The sequence below is a fragment of the Lissotriton vulgaris genome, chromosome 6, assembly GCF_964263255.1.
Source record: "Lissotriton vulgaris chromosome 6, aLisVul1.2, whole genome shotgun sequence".
NCBI lineage: Eukaryota > Metazoa > Chordata > Amphibia > Caudata > Salamandridae > Lissotriton > Lissotriton vulgaris.
This window is the reverse complement of record NC_141694.1, coordinates 1,162,984,522-1,162,998,635: the sequence shown is the minus strand read 5'-3', so window position 1 is coordinate 1,162,998,635 and position 14,114 is coordinate 1,162,984,522. Positions and strand designations below refer to the sequence as shown.

Sequence of the window (14,114 nt, the reverse complement as noted above, 5' to 3'; positions counted from 1 at the left end):
ACGAAGGTGTAAATGTGCACATCTGCTAGTACTAATAAGATAATGTTTTAAACAGGGTGCCTCGATTTATTGCATGTGGGTACTAAACTCACACAAACCCTACAGAGGGCTAGAAGCAAAGCAGAGGGCCCAACTCCACTCTGGTCAATAACTACCTTAGAATGCCCTCCACCCTGGGTAATACTGGCATTGTAAGCATACATAAAAGGTGATAACAGATTTTACTCATAATATACATTGTTAGTGGTGCTATACTAATTTTAGGGATTGCGGGGAGTGTTAAGGTGATTTTACCCTGTGAAAAATGCTCAGCTTCTCCCAGGATCTGACAAATACATTTTTAGGCAAAACAGCTTTCTCTCACGATTTTATATTTGGAATTATGCTTGGAGCTCCAGAAGCTAAAATAATAGAACATTGTCTATACATTCTTAAATATCTATATCATCCACATAAAAAAAAGAGAGTTTGGCAGGAAGGGTGAAACATACTTCCAATAGCAGCACAGTCTGTCAGCAGATACCAGGTGTTCTTTGTCAGCTTCACCTGAGAGTTCTGACGAACAACTACAGTGCTAACATTCCATATTCGTGGCATAAGAGAGGCACACACGGATGCCATATTGCTGGAATATTAGCTCTTGATTTTAAAACCTTTATAATGGAGCAGGCAAGTAAATTAACATTAATAGGTTAATGCAGATATGAAAGTTGCTGTTTAAAGAAAACAAGAGTGGACGTATGAGTTTTAGTCATCGATAATACATACTCCGAAGAAATAGATTCCGACCCGAGTCCACCATCCCCTTTCCACATCCGTTCCCCAGTCTATTCGTTCTCTGTATTGCTTAATACCTTCTCAATTTTAAATAGTAACAGTCTGGTAGACACAGAAGGCTCTTTAAAGTCCCATTAAAATGCATGGGAGGTTGTTTTCTTTTTTTAGATGAAGGAAGATGCTTTCAAACAGATCTGATACTTAAAATTAACTTGGGCACCTCTGGGTAATGAGGTTATTTAAATGGGAAGTGGAACGGAAATTTCATTTATCTTTTTACTTCTCTCACACTTTTTGTCAGTAGTTTTATCTGGTTGCAAAAAACGTGCACTGGCTTCAAAATATGTTTTACTGGATTAAACATAAGCGAAATAATGAACATATTAAAAAAATCCTACTTTTAGTTTAGACAATTGTCTTTCTGTATAACCTTATAAACAATAAAAAGTAATAAAAAATATATGAAACAAAATAACGTTGAAATGAGACAGAACAGTCAGGCCCCGATTTTAAACTACAGCGAACAATGTAATTGTCTGCCAAATTTTCATAGACTGGGAACACTTAAAATATATATTACAACCTCGCAGAAAGGAATGTTTTCAGGTGCTGCTTTATTTCAGGAACTGGAAGCATCAGAGATGAGAGCTGCTTTCAAGTTGATAAAAGTGCAAGTCTTGTCTCAGTTACTAGCGAGAAATCAACCAGATAGGAGCCAATCAAAATGCAGTATTTTGGTAGTGAACACCTGTCTGACTTACAACACTTACAACACAGCACAAAACACTCCTGCAAGGCAGGTCTACTTGTGAAGGAATTCCCCTAATAAAGGCCAGGCATTTTAAGACACAAATTATGTTAGCCATGAGCACATTGTTTGGTTGTCTAAAATAATATATGCATTGATTTCTTTGTCCTAATTCTATTTTATTATACACGTTTATGTCTACAATTACAATATCATGTCTGACATGCTGCAAATTGGTGTATTATTAGGCCATGTATGAATATATAAGTATGTGTGAATATCATTAGTAACAATCATATATTCCTTTTTGTACTCAATACATGGGCCAAGACAGAAATTGTATATTTATCAACATTTTTATTGACGTTATTTTGTGTCTCCTTTAATATTATTTGAAAATATAATATATATAAAAATATTTCTTATAAATACTTGGTTTCTAAAAGTAATAAAAAATTATATTTTTTGATACCTTCCTTTTTCTGGTCACACATGGTCTTTGTTTATCATAGGTCCACTTTTTATCTATTTCCTAAATGGTTTATCCACATACAGTATCTCGACCCTGATTTAGGAAAACATTTTAGGGGTACCCCAATTTTCACACATAATTTGGATACACAAAGTCAGGGGAGCACAAAGCAGATGACAGTCCTTTTCCTACAAAGACGAAGGTGTTGTTAGTGTTGTGTGAAGAGGACTGGCACCCTCGCTCAAGCACAGTGCAAACCTGTGGGTTTATGAAAACATTGGATTTTTCAATCAAAATTAGAAAAAAGGAATGGTTGCACTTTTAGGAAGCACCACTCAAAATATGATCAAATCACTGAGCCCATATATACTGAAGTTTACATCTAGATTAAAAGACACTTGACTGTTACTTATTGCCTACAGAAAGCTATGGTGAGAATATATTTTGCAGGGCTGTAGAGCAATTAGGAGACCGTCACAAACTTTTGATATGGGGACTCCAACTTCAAAGCTTTGAAAGCTTCCCTCATAGCTACTTAATGTTGCATATTATGAAAATGCTGCGAATCTCGGACTATGGTTTTACGGTCATGTTACAGTGAACAGAGTTACAGGCTGTTATGGCGGATGAGCAGCCTACAGCACATTTATGCAGTAGCTAGGTTCAATAGCTTCCACACGATTAGGAACTGTGCTTGGAAATCTATCATGATGTTATAGATTCTAAAGAAACCAAATTATTCTCAGTCCGTCTTCTCCTGGACATATATATATATATATATAAGCAGAACATTTCTTAACTCTCAGTTCACTTGAAGTAAATAGCAAAGTTCTGAAATGAGATAAGTGCCTTTTTGTGAGCATTCCGACACTAAAATCTAATGCAAGGACTAATTCGGAGGTAGAACAATCACTGCAAAAAACGTTATTCCAATGAGGTTTCCACTTCTCGGATATTCCCTTCCAGAGATTTGAAACCCCTGGTATTTTATTCAAACATGTTTGTGAATTTACGGAAGGAGTATGCTGGGGAAGAAAATGTTTGTGATCTAGAGCAGTGATTACCCAGAGTGAATATCTTCACTATTCACATGGGGCTTCTTTCTCTCCCATTATGAACGTTCTTGCCATATTTTAAAATATATTAATAAACTGATTGCTCACAGAGCCATCTGACTTTACCTGACAAAAATAAGTATTTTACGCAAATGTTCAGGACTACAGCTTTCTAGTCATCAAACTGTGGCATGATACTATTAAATTCGTCTAATACTTACTTACTGTGGCAGGTTTTCTATTAAAAATCTCCTAAGCAATCAAACTCTGTCAAATACTTAGCCCTATAAGGTAATAACAGAGGGGGTTATTGGCAACAGTTTATCAAACCAAAATATCCCAAATAGTTTGCTTCATATACAAATATCAAAGAACTTCTTAAAGATACCCTGAATTTGTCCTAACGTAAACAACTGAAAACAGAAGAGACTTTACCCATAGACAGATTGAGCATAAAGCTTGCAACCATCTGTGACTAAAGAGATGGCGAATGTTCCCAGTGTTATTTTATTTCACACCCTCCAGTGAGATTCCTCCAGCTCTGGAGGGGAGCATCTGTCACTAGCGGTTGTTGAGAAATTTCTAAGACTATTCCGTGCCACAGACTGCCATGAAGCGCCTAGCGCAGCTGGAAATGAACAACATTTCAGGAGAACTAGATTCCCAGATTCACCTAAAACCTGCGGCCACTGGTCATACAGGTGCCCCAGGAAGGGTCTCGCCGAAGCAGACATAAGGCATCAAAGCCCTGAGGGACATGAGACCCAAAGCATTAGTAAGAAATGATCAATCGACTTTGAAGCTTGCCTCTTCTCTTGAGGAGGGAAAAACAAATGCTGTCAGTGTTGAAAATTAAACCTAGACATCTTAAAATACATCTTCTTTTATTTAATAAAAACAAGTTTGTGGGGGGCATGCAAAGGTATGTTTAGGAAATGCATTAGTACTCACCTTGGGCCATGTTATGTTACCCATCAAAAAAGGAAAAGGGAAGTAGTAACGGGTAGAAATGCTGCTTCTGAAGCTCTTTTAGGGCATAACTGATATCTGTTCTTTGCTATTTATGGACTAATTTTGTCCATATGACTAATAATTCTAATGTTTTGAATTCCCTCACCAAACAGTTGATGAGAAGTCCCCTATTTAATTCTGTGCAATTGTAGCTCCTGACTCCAAAAAGCAATCAGACCCTATATGCATCTGCACATCATTAATCATGCTAACAAAGTAATGACGTGTTTATTCAATCCTCATAAGAACTACTACAATTAAAGCTTAATGTTAAGAGACATTCCAGAGGCAGTCAGCCCAAATTATTCACTATCAATCTAATCTTTTCTACCCTCTCATTCGTACTACATCTGTGGAAATGTACCTCTCATTTTGCAACATTTGTACCCCTGCCACTCTGAAACCTACTTCGGCCTGCCTTTAGTACACGTGCCCTTATCGTGCCTTCCTCGTGCAATAAAATTGCCCGTCTCCAAGTTCCTCTTGTGAATCAAGAACCACATTCCTATTTATTCTGTAATACTAGGGCCCATACCAGTGCCTCCCTTTTATATTATAAGAGCTCACACTCTGCGTGTCCGGGACACTGTCTTTGGGAAAAATCCCCACACATTGTCATTCCAATAATGGCACTAAGTAATCCACATAAGAAAAATTGTGGGATATAAGACAATCCCTTCTGCATAATATATCAAGAATATATGAAGACCATATTAATAAAATCACTGCACCTTTTATAAGGACATTTCAATAAAATACTCGGCAATAAATGTTATGATTAGGATTTCTAGCAATAAGAATTTATCCGCACCACTTCACAGTCTCCTCATTTTATTAGCATTTTCGTTATATTTTCAGCAATTTTTATAAAAAAAATTAAATGGGGTGCACATGCAATACAAGCTATGCAGAAAATAGAGAACACATTTTAACAAATCTATGTTTTGAGGCTAGTTATTAATCGGTTCGAGTACTTTTCTTTTTTCCTTCGAGAAGAGTGTTATAACATTTTTTTGAAGATAAGGGGCCTATATGTCTTTACATTTGTCATCATCTCTCCATGCCACACCAACTATGATTTATAAGCTAGAGTCTTGACCAGTCAGTGACTTTGTAAACTCCTCATTGTTGTTGCATAAAGCTTTACTGTATTTCCCAGAATCCACTGTATCGTTTTTATGAAATTGACTCAATTTCCAATGCAATGGTGTGGCAAAAAGGAATGGAAGTGTGATCTCCTTGAGTCTGCACTGAAAAGGTGATCAACCTAACTGTTCACAAACCTTCACATGACTGGACATTTTCATGACTTGGGTTGTCCACAAGTGTCAGTAGAAACTTCAGAGGTGATAGAGTGGTCCTGTAGCTTCCCCATCCATTATGTCTTCTCTCACATTCCCCTCATGTCAGCTACTCAATCTTGTAGTTCCCAACCTACCTCCAACCCATACTCAAGAATGCATCTGGATATGACAGGGTTTAACTTGGTCGTCAGTTGCCCTTGCATTATTATCATATATATTTGGTTTGAAACATTAGGGCATCGAACACCAATTCAGAAATGAAATGCTTGATACAAATTAATTCACTAACACACCATACAATAGGTTGGCACATCCCCAACCAATCAAGGACGTACAATATTCCAAACTTGATCTAGTTTGCTTTTAGAAAATGCTGTTCAAAATTCAGGCTCCTACCAGCCATGGGGATATTCCTTTCGGATCAGAGAGCTGGTGGAACTACATTCCTCCGTCCATCCAAAGTTATCGCCACTTTCGTCAAGAGGATTTTATTTACATTTGAAAGGAAGGTTTGTTTTCTTTCCAAGGGTGCTATCTCAGAAGAAACTAAACAGATTGTATCGTACTGGGCCATGTACATATGTACTCACAACAAATGGAATTGACTCTGGCTACTAAAAATAATAGATGTTATTAACACCATGATTACCTGGTAGTCATTAAAAAGTATGGAAGCTGAACTTGCCTGGAGTCAAACCTGTGATAAACAGGTTACACACAGATTCCGAAGCCGTTGTTCCTAATGATGCTGCTACGTCTTTCCATGCCCTACCACCTCTCTGGAGCAGGAGATGCATTACAGACATGGATCTGTCTAAATATCCACTCTCCTTGCTGGCAGAGACTACGACAAGATACACAAAATATACTTTTCCTTCATATTCGAGAACATAGTTAGAATATAAAATTATTCTGCTTCCTAATATTTGGGCATATTTTAAGTCTCTTCTCCAAATTTTCGAAGACTTATAGAAATAAGACTACTTAATCGGACACAGCTATATAGGCAGCATCAATGGGTTAGCACACTGGTGCCCATATCACCTTAGCAGCTACCCAGAAGAGGCAACGCGAAGTAGAAAAGACCATTTAATGTTTATTTGTGAATGAGCATGGGGAAGGAAAGTTTTCGGGTCTAAGCTGTACTAAGAGGACTGAAGTCCATATAAAGGTAACAGTAGCCACAGCAAAACACACCACATCAAAACCATGTTTTAGAAAAGCCTGCAGCAGTTTTGTACCTTTGATGGTGGAGCGGCTAGCCTGTTTCCCTGTGTTAGTCCTCTGGTGCTTCGTAGACATGCGTTTCATCTGTCGGGGATTGCTGGGAGGAGTGGTGCCGTAGAACGTTTCAGCACTTGCTTCATCTGAAAAGTCCTCCGCTTCCGATTCCAAGTTTTCAGATCCCAGGTTTTCACTAGAAGCATGTTGCGTCCTATGGGGCTGCCTGAGGAGGAGAGAGCAATCAGACATGTTAGAGTAGGCTTACATTTCTGTGACTCCCCTGTGCAAGCTAATTAATACAGACTATCACTTCAGCCCCCACAGTCTACCAGTCCTGTCTCACAGATTGCAAGCCTCCACCTTACCACTGTGATTCCATCAATTTCCATCCTTAAAGCTGCAGAACATCGTCCCCCATATCAGGTGCCCCCGGCCAAACGATAATTTTCATGCAGGTAAGCTATGAGATCCACATAGCTGCAAGGGTAGATATCTTACTAGTTATAAATCAAGAGGCCTTGAACTGGAAGCGAATAACAACACGACTGACTAGCAACGTTTTTACTGTGTGACTCAAAAAAGGCTACGCAGCACGACTTACGCTGGTAAAATTCTAGAAAACCATTCTGAGTACAGGTTTTCAATTCTAGAGTTAGGGTACAGGTTAGACATCCAGCCCCTGCACTGTGTTTCAGGAACAGTTTACCTCTATTCCTGAAAAACAAAGAACGCTAGCAGACACCAGGGATTCTAGACTTCGGCCACAGCACACTAAATACAAGCACAATGATCCTCTTGTTGTTCAAGTATAAACTTCAAATTACAATAGTTACAATTTCAAACCGAATGATGCTAGAAAGGAGTTCTCACCAGACTGCTAGGACAAAAGTCGCATGGCCAGTTTGGATTCATTTATTGCTTTGATGCTCAGACCAACTGCAAACTCAGCTGGATAAGGCCAGGAAGTATATCACAGTGCATTTAGTAGAACAGTTAGGAAAGTGCATTTTTGGGAGAAGTGCATGCTTTGAAGTATTGTCAAAGGGCCTCCTATCGAATGGTGGAATTCTGCACAAATATTTCAGTGCAACTACTCAAAGGTTTTAATAGTTCCTGTCACTGGAATGATACAGATGGCAAGTGTTCTTACTGTCCTTAACCGCTCCATCAAAACATATATAATTTTCCAAACATTTATTTCGTAATTATTCAAACTGCAGCCCAGATATTACCAGTCCTCATGTTATCAATGTAAAAAAGATAGCTTCCATGAGTCCTGCAGCGAGGGGATTTGGTTCTGTCCATGTAACGGAAAGGAGTACATATTTTGATTGGACCGAAGTGGGTGTTTCCACAGAAGTGCTTCTCCTCCAACCAGCTGTGCTCATATTATTTCTTCATTCATCTGCCAAAAGCCAGCAGCAGTAAGGCTGCCTATTGAATGTTCACTAAAACGCATACAGTATCAATCCTTAAATGAGATGGAACTTGACCTTCCAGTGCAACATATGCCCTGCAATGCTTCTTAAGTGTCTTATTAGGTAGATAATTTACAGGGTTTGTTTTTGTTCAGGCGGCAGCACAGAAGCGAGGAAGGCAGTCATGGAATGCTGTTTTCCCGTCATTGCACAGCCTCTTCCCTTTGCATCATTAACTTTGGACTTCAAAGTGCAATTGTGTGTTTGAGAGCAGAGTGGGATGCACGGTGTTACTCTCAATCTATACGCATTTTTAGGTCCGAGTTGACAATGCAGCTGTCGTCAGATCTCAACCAAAAATGAGTTTTCAGAGTACTACTGACAGAGAGAGGATTAAGCTCCACCCACATACTGGGTCTCCGAGTACAGGATTTGATTTGGCCAAAGTTGTGCGCTTCCACTGAAAAAGAGTGCTAGCAATTTTTGGCTAGTGACCAAGCTTGTACTCAATAGGGCAGGACTGAATTGGTTATGGCGGCAAGCCAATAATCCTGGCTAGGCACCAGGTCTGTTTATCATGAAATGTTATGAGAAATGCAGTAGGCCTGACGTATTTAGTGTGACAAGCACACCATCAATTGCTTTAAAGGTGGATTGTTATTACTCTGCATGAAAGCCTGCAGAGAAGGATTGTTTTTACATGGAATCTCCCAGACTGATGTAGTGAGCAAAGGTTCTGGTGTTGGTTATCTCTTGTAACAAACCATTAATGTAGAACGTTTGCTCTCTGAGAATCCTTATTAAGACCTCTTAGGCGAGATAGTATTTGCTGTAATTTTTTATAACTTTGCAATGATATAACTGTGCCTGTTTGTTGCCTTGTGGGAAAGCTTACGCCCAAAATAGCATGCCTGAATTTCTTATGTTGACAAGCTAACAGCCTGAGTGGTGCATATGAAAAACTTTAGTTTGATTCATCTGCCCTGTATGAAAAGTTATGACAAAGGCAGTAGGGCCTAGACTATTCATTGTGAAAAGCATTAGTAAAAGCCAGTAGGCCTTTAACAGTTAGTTGCTACTGCATTGTGTAACAGCCTATGGGTAGTATTTTACTAAATGAAATCTCAAAGACTACTGTAGCAGGCAAGGCTGTTGGGGTTGGCCATCCAGTCTGACGGACAGACTCCGGTTGTTTTTACTGTAATGTTTGTTGGCTGGCACAATTGAGAGAGTTTGTATATTGTTTTACAAACTGTATCTTTCAACATCATTTTAATTTTAGAACGGTATGCATGATGGTTGCCAGTTTATGTGCTCCTGAAAAGGTCTGTGGCGGATATGGTGTCAAGCCAAAGGTAAATGCTTTTGGCCTTATTGGTTCATTGGAAAAAGTTATGACAGACTCAATAAATTCGATGGAGTTTATTATGAAGCGTTCCAGTGTGCCTTAATTATTGTGAACAGTTTGTATTTAAGGCAATGGGCTTTTGTGATTCCAGAGAAGAGAACCACGAGCTTAGAGCTTGCAGATCAGTAATGCACTATTTTTCCCGTTCGGCAGGATGGTGGGGTGAAGAGAGGCATAAAAGAGTAACGAGCGGAAAGTACAGAGCATTATGTTGCTAGTCAGCCAATTACTAGTGTAAAACTAAGTGAGAAGTAGAGATGGTACAAGATAATCCCTTGTCTTTGAAAGTTACCAAAAACTGAAGGGGGATCAATGGACAGGTCGTTCTGTTCTGTATGTCGACAACTTCCACAGCAAATAACCCATAAACCGTACCAGCCAATTGAAACAAACTGATAGTAACAAAAGAAAGAAACAAAGACCTGTATGTTCCGTTTACATTGTCGATCACAAATGTAGCCATGCGTCACAGAGGTGAGACAATATAAGTACGAAAGGCCTCACTCTGCATGCCTTGGTGGAATAGAACAAAAATAGAGAGAACAAGCACAGCATTAGCTACTTTTTCCTATTTTTACACAGTGTAAAGTTAAATAATGTGTAAAAATTGGCTATGTGCATACAAATATCAAGGATAAACAGCAATTTGCCCGATACATATTTGTAAAAGTAAGCACAAACACTGAAAGCACCTCTTTTTACTCTTACTATGGCCCTCAGAATGAGGCTATTAGAGGTTTATGGTCCTTTGAAAGTAGCGGGTGGAAGAAATACAGTAAATGGGCTAAAAGATTAGAGGAGAGCTCAAAATAAATGCTTTTTGGGCTTGGAGAGAAAGTGAATGCTTCTCTGTTGACTGTAGATTGTAAACTTGCAGGAGAAAGACATTTACCCATGACCACATCTGGAGTTCCGGCGACATGCCCGTCTAGAAACATATCCTGTTCATTGGCTTTAGGAGGCAGACAAACACAGAAAGAGAAACTGGGTGGGGTATCCCTCTGATCGTATGCAGCCAAACGGATCTCAGCCGGTTGTGGATTGCATTTAGACGAGCAATCAGAGGATCAAAGGTGTGGTAAATTTTATTAACAAGCAGATTTAATTACATGTCCTAAGCACAAACTGTCTGGTTTCTCTAGGTGGAACTTAAAACAATCATATTCACAATTGATGTGGCAAAGAAAGAGCCCGGACACTGGGACCAGGACATACAATTTTGAAAACATTTGAGGGTGGCATTCATGATAATTATATACAAAACCCGATACAACTTTTTTTTTAAAGTACTTTTCTTTACAGATAATTAATACCAAATAAGTGAATGATGGTGTACCTTGATACGGCCCCCAATTAAAGTGTTGTGACTTAGCATTTAGAGGAGACGGGCGAAAAGGTGGCGAGCATATATATGGATAGCACAGATATATCACCAACTCCTACCTACTGCATGAAACCCTTAAAGAGCAGAGCCTAGGAAGTCTTTCTGTGCTGTGTGTATTGTGCAGTATAGGACTTACAATTAAGAACATTTAAATCGTCGATTCATCGTCGATTAAATCGTCGATTAAAAGTCGATTCCCAGCGCGGTATAAGCTTGCAAATAAATAAATAAATAAATGTAGGCACTGCCATTAATCAGTCACCATACAAATTCTGGATTTACTTAGTGGTTTTTACATGGCCTTCAACAGTTCTTTTTAACAGTGGCCTAGAGGCAGCTTTACCCCATCACAAGCCACATGTAATAACACAAAATCGTAAATAAAAATATATTTATACATCAATTTCAATTTTCAAGTCTTTATTTCGATTTTAAACAAATCACAAAAGACATCACCATAAGAAGTATGTAACAATATTAGAAGAGACAATATTTAAAATCAAGTAGCAATGTTAAAAAAACATGGTAAAACAATTAAAAAAATTAAAACAGAAGACATGGTTTAGAAAATGAAGGGAGTTCAAGTGCATGACAGCAGCTTGCCTACAGAAGGGATAGAGCGGACTTTAGATGGGAGAGCTATTGGGAAAGTTTCATTGTGTTAGCTCTGATCACCCAGGCCCATTCCAGATACTTTGCCACGGCAACCACTATGGCTTGTTCCGTATCTGTCCTAAGAACCCTCAAGGCTGCCATTGCTACCCTGAACCCCAGGTTTTTGCAGATGGGGCTCAACCACTTTAGTCTTGGGTTTCTATAGGACGAGCATACAAAGAAGAAGTGTGCAGTTGTTTCCAACACTTCAGGGCAAAACGGGTATTCACCTCCACATCCCCGTTCCCAACTAGCCAAAAAAGACCCCAGCGGTAGGGAACCCACCCTGAACTGGTGGTATAATTAGCTTTCCAGGGTGTTTGTAATTAAGTCCCAGTACGGCTCAAGAGTCGGGGTCATTTTAAGCTCTAGGAATCGTGATGTTAGAGTGTTATTTCTCTGAGACAGCCTCCGCAACTCTAAGTGATTCCAATAGGCTTCTTTTAGAGACTTCTTCGACGGGAAGACTGCAGTGGAAGGGGATTCCCATATGGACCTCATGCCCATAGCTACTAGGGATAGTTTAAGCTCTTTAAACCACGGAATCTGATGATAAGTGGTCATAGACTTCACTCAGGACCTGTGCATAATGTGTCAACTCTGGGGTCGTCCAGAGTCGTCGCCAGTAGGCTATAGGGCGATATCGAGCCTGGTCCCTAATATTCCTACTGCTTGTGTCGAGGTACAGGGGGGTGAGGGGTGTGGATTTGGGAAGCCCCAGGAGTACCCGGAGAAAGTTGTTATGTGCCACAGCTAAGGGTGATAAATTACTGAAGCCCCATAATTCTGCCCCATAAAGAATTGAGGCACCCACCCTGTTATAAATTTGTAATGTGGGTGCGATAGGCTTAGATTTAGATTGCTTGCGGTTCTCTGAGCAGGACACCCGCCAATTATGAGTGCTTCAGATTCATTATGTCTATATGGGGTTTCCAGGAAAGGTTCTTACCTATTGTTCAGCCAAGATATGAAAATGTATCAATTTGCTCTAGGGGGGCTTGATCAAGAATAACCATCCCCTTAACGGCTTTACTCTTGTTAAAGACCATAAATTTGGGTTTGGATACATTAATAACCAAATCCTGGTCTCGACAAAAAGCCTCAAAATAATTAAGGGCGTCTTGCAGTCCCTTTGAGTTCTCGACAACAACAGAGTGTCGTTTGCAAACATCAAGAGGGGGATATGCAGCCCCCCTATTCTTGGCGCATCTGTTGGTTGCTTATCAAAATACTGGGTTGCTATGTTAATAAACAAAGAGATACACAGAGTGCCTTTTGGACAACCCTCTTCATTCATTGGTCTGTTCAACATTTTGGTACTGCCCATCACAAACCAGAACGGGGGTCAATGGGTCAGCCACTTCGGTCACTAGCTTTCAGGACACTCCACTGGCTACCAGTTATGAAGAGATGCCAGTACAAACTACTCCCCCAAGCATACAAGGCTGTACACAACAAAGGACAGGCATACCTACACCAAAGCGGGCCCTTTCACCAGCCCACTAGGAAACTCAGACCAGGATCCCTCGCCCTAGCTGCCACCAGTCGCATCCGCTGGACTTAAAGCGGGGGGTGCTCCTTCTCCCATCTCCCATCTGGCAGCCTAGACATGGTATTACCTCTCCCTGCACCCCAGAGCTTCACCGTCGCTCCAGCAATTCAGGTAGGACCTTAAGACATTGATGTTCAACCAATAGGAGAACAGGCAGAACTATCCGACAGTGCCTTGAGACCTTCACGGGTGAAGCAGCCGCACTCTACAAATCCCGATTGATTGGTTTAGTACTGTGAGTAACAGCACTTTATCACATATGCACATCCACCAAAAAGGAAGTGAACTTCAGGTCTAGGGTTTGTGGGCTGAAATTTTGCCAAGTTCCACCAGGCACTGTTCTACTAAAAGTTTATGCACTGGTTACTTTTATATTTGCATTTGTTATGGTGAGCAGGTAGTTGCCATGTAGAGGCAGAAGCGCTTTTTTTCCCTGCTTTTATTTTTGTGGTATATCCTTGCAATTAAACAATCTTTAACTACCAGGCTTACTGACTTTGCTGTATCTTTGGATTAAACTTTATCAAATAGATTTTTGTATCTAAGACGCAAGTGAAAATGTAAACTACCATATCAGACGGACCCTCTATAAAGAAGAATATATATATATATGGAGTATGTTACTTACCCTGTAAGCATCTATTTGTAGCATGCAGTGCTGTAGACTCATACACTATGCACACTCTTGCGTTCTAGAGTTGGGCTTGGACTCTATAACTTTTTTTTCTCTAAGAAGTCTCTCCTTCTTCCCTTGCATGACCCGGAGCCGAGCATTCTCGCCAACACGACATAGCCTCCTCAGTCGAAGAAGTTGTGGAATTCCCTTGAAAAATGTGAAAGTCACTAAAATTGAAAAATCATCAAGGACGTAGAAAGACTCTGTGTCTGTTCCTCTTCGAGAAGACATAAGGGCACAGAAGTCGCACGGAGCTCCAGTACTATTCGTCTGAACCCTATGGCAGAAAATATCAATCTAAAGATGGAGCCGTTGTTCATGTGCATTCACTCGAAGAGGAAGAGTCTCGACACCAGATTAGCAACAAAAGACAGAGAAAAATACGTTGTAGTCTGAGCCCAACACTAGAAGACAGGAGTGTGCAATGCATG

The 14,114-nt window shown here is 40.0% G+C and overlaps 1 protein-coding gene across 3 annotated transcripts in view; it reads right to left on the bottom strand.

The window, feature by feature from the left end:
• MAP3K4 (mitogen-activated protein kinase kinase kinase 4) overlaps nt 1-14,114 on the bottom strand; it is a 474,364-nt gene that overhangs the window by 303,688 nt on the left and 156,562 nt on the right. For all 3 annotated transcript variants that reach the window (XM_086927243.1, XM_086927245.1, XM_086927246.1), the window contains exon 2: nt 6,609-6,814. In XM_086927243.1, the coding sequence (XP_086783369.1) occupies nt 6,609-6,814 (206 nt within the window). The remainder of the gene's footprint in view (nt 1-6,608; nt 6,815-14,114) is intronic.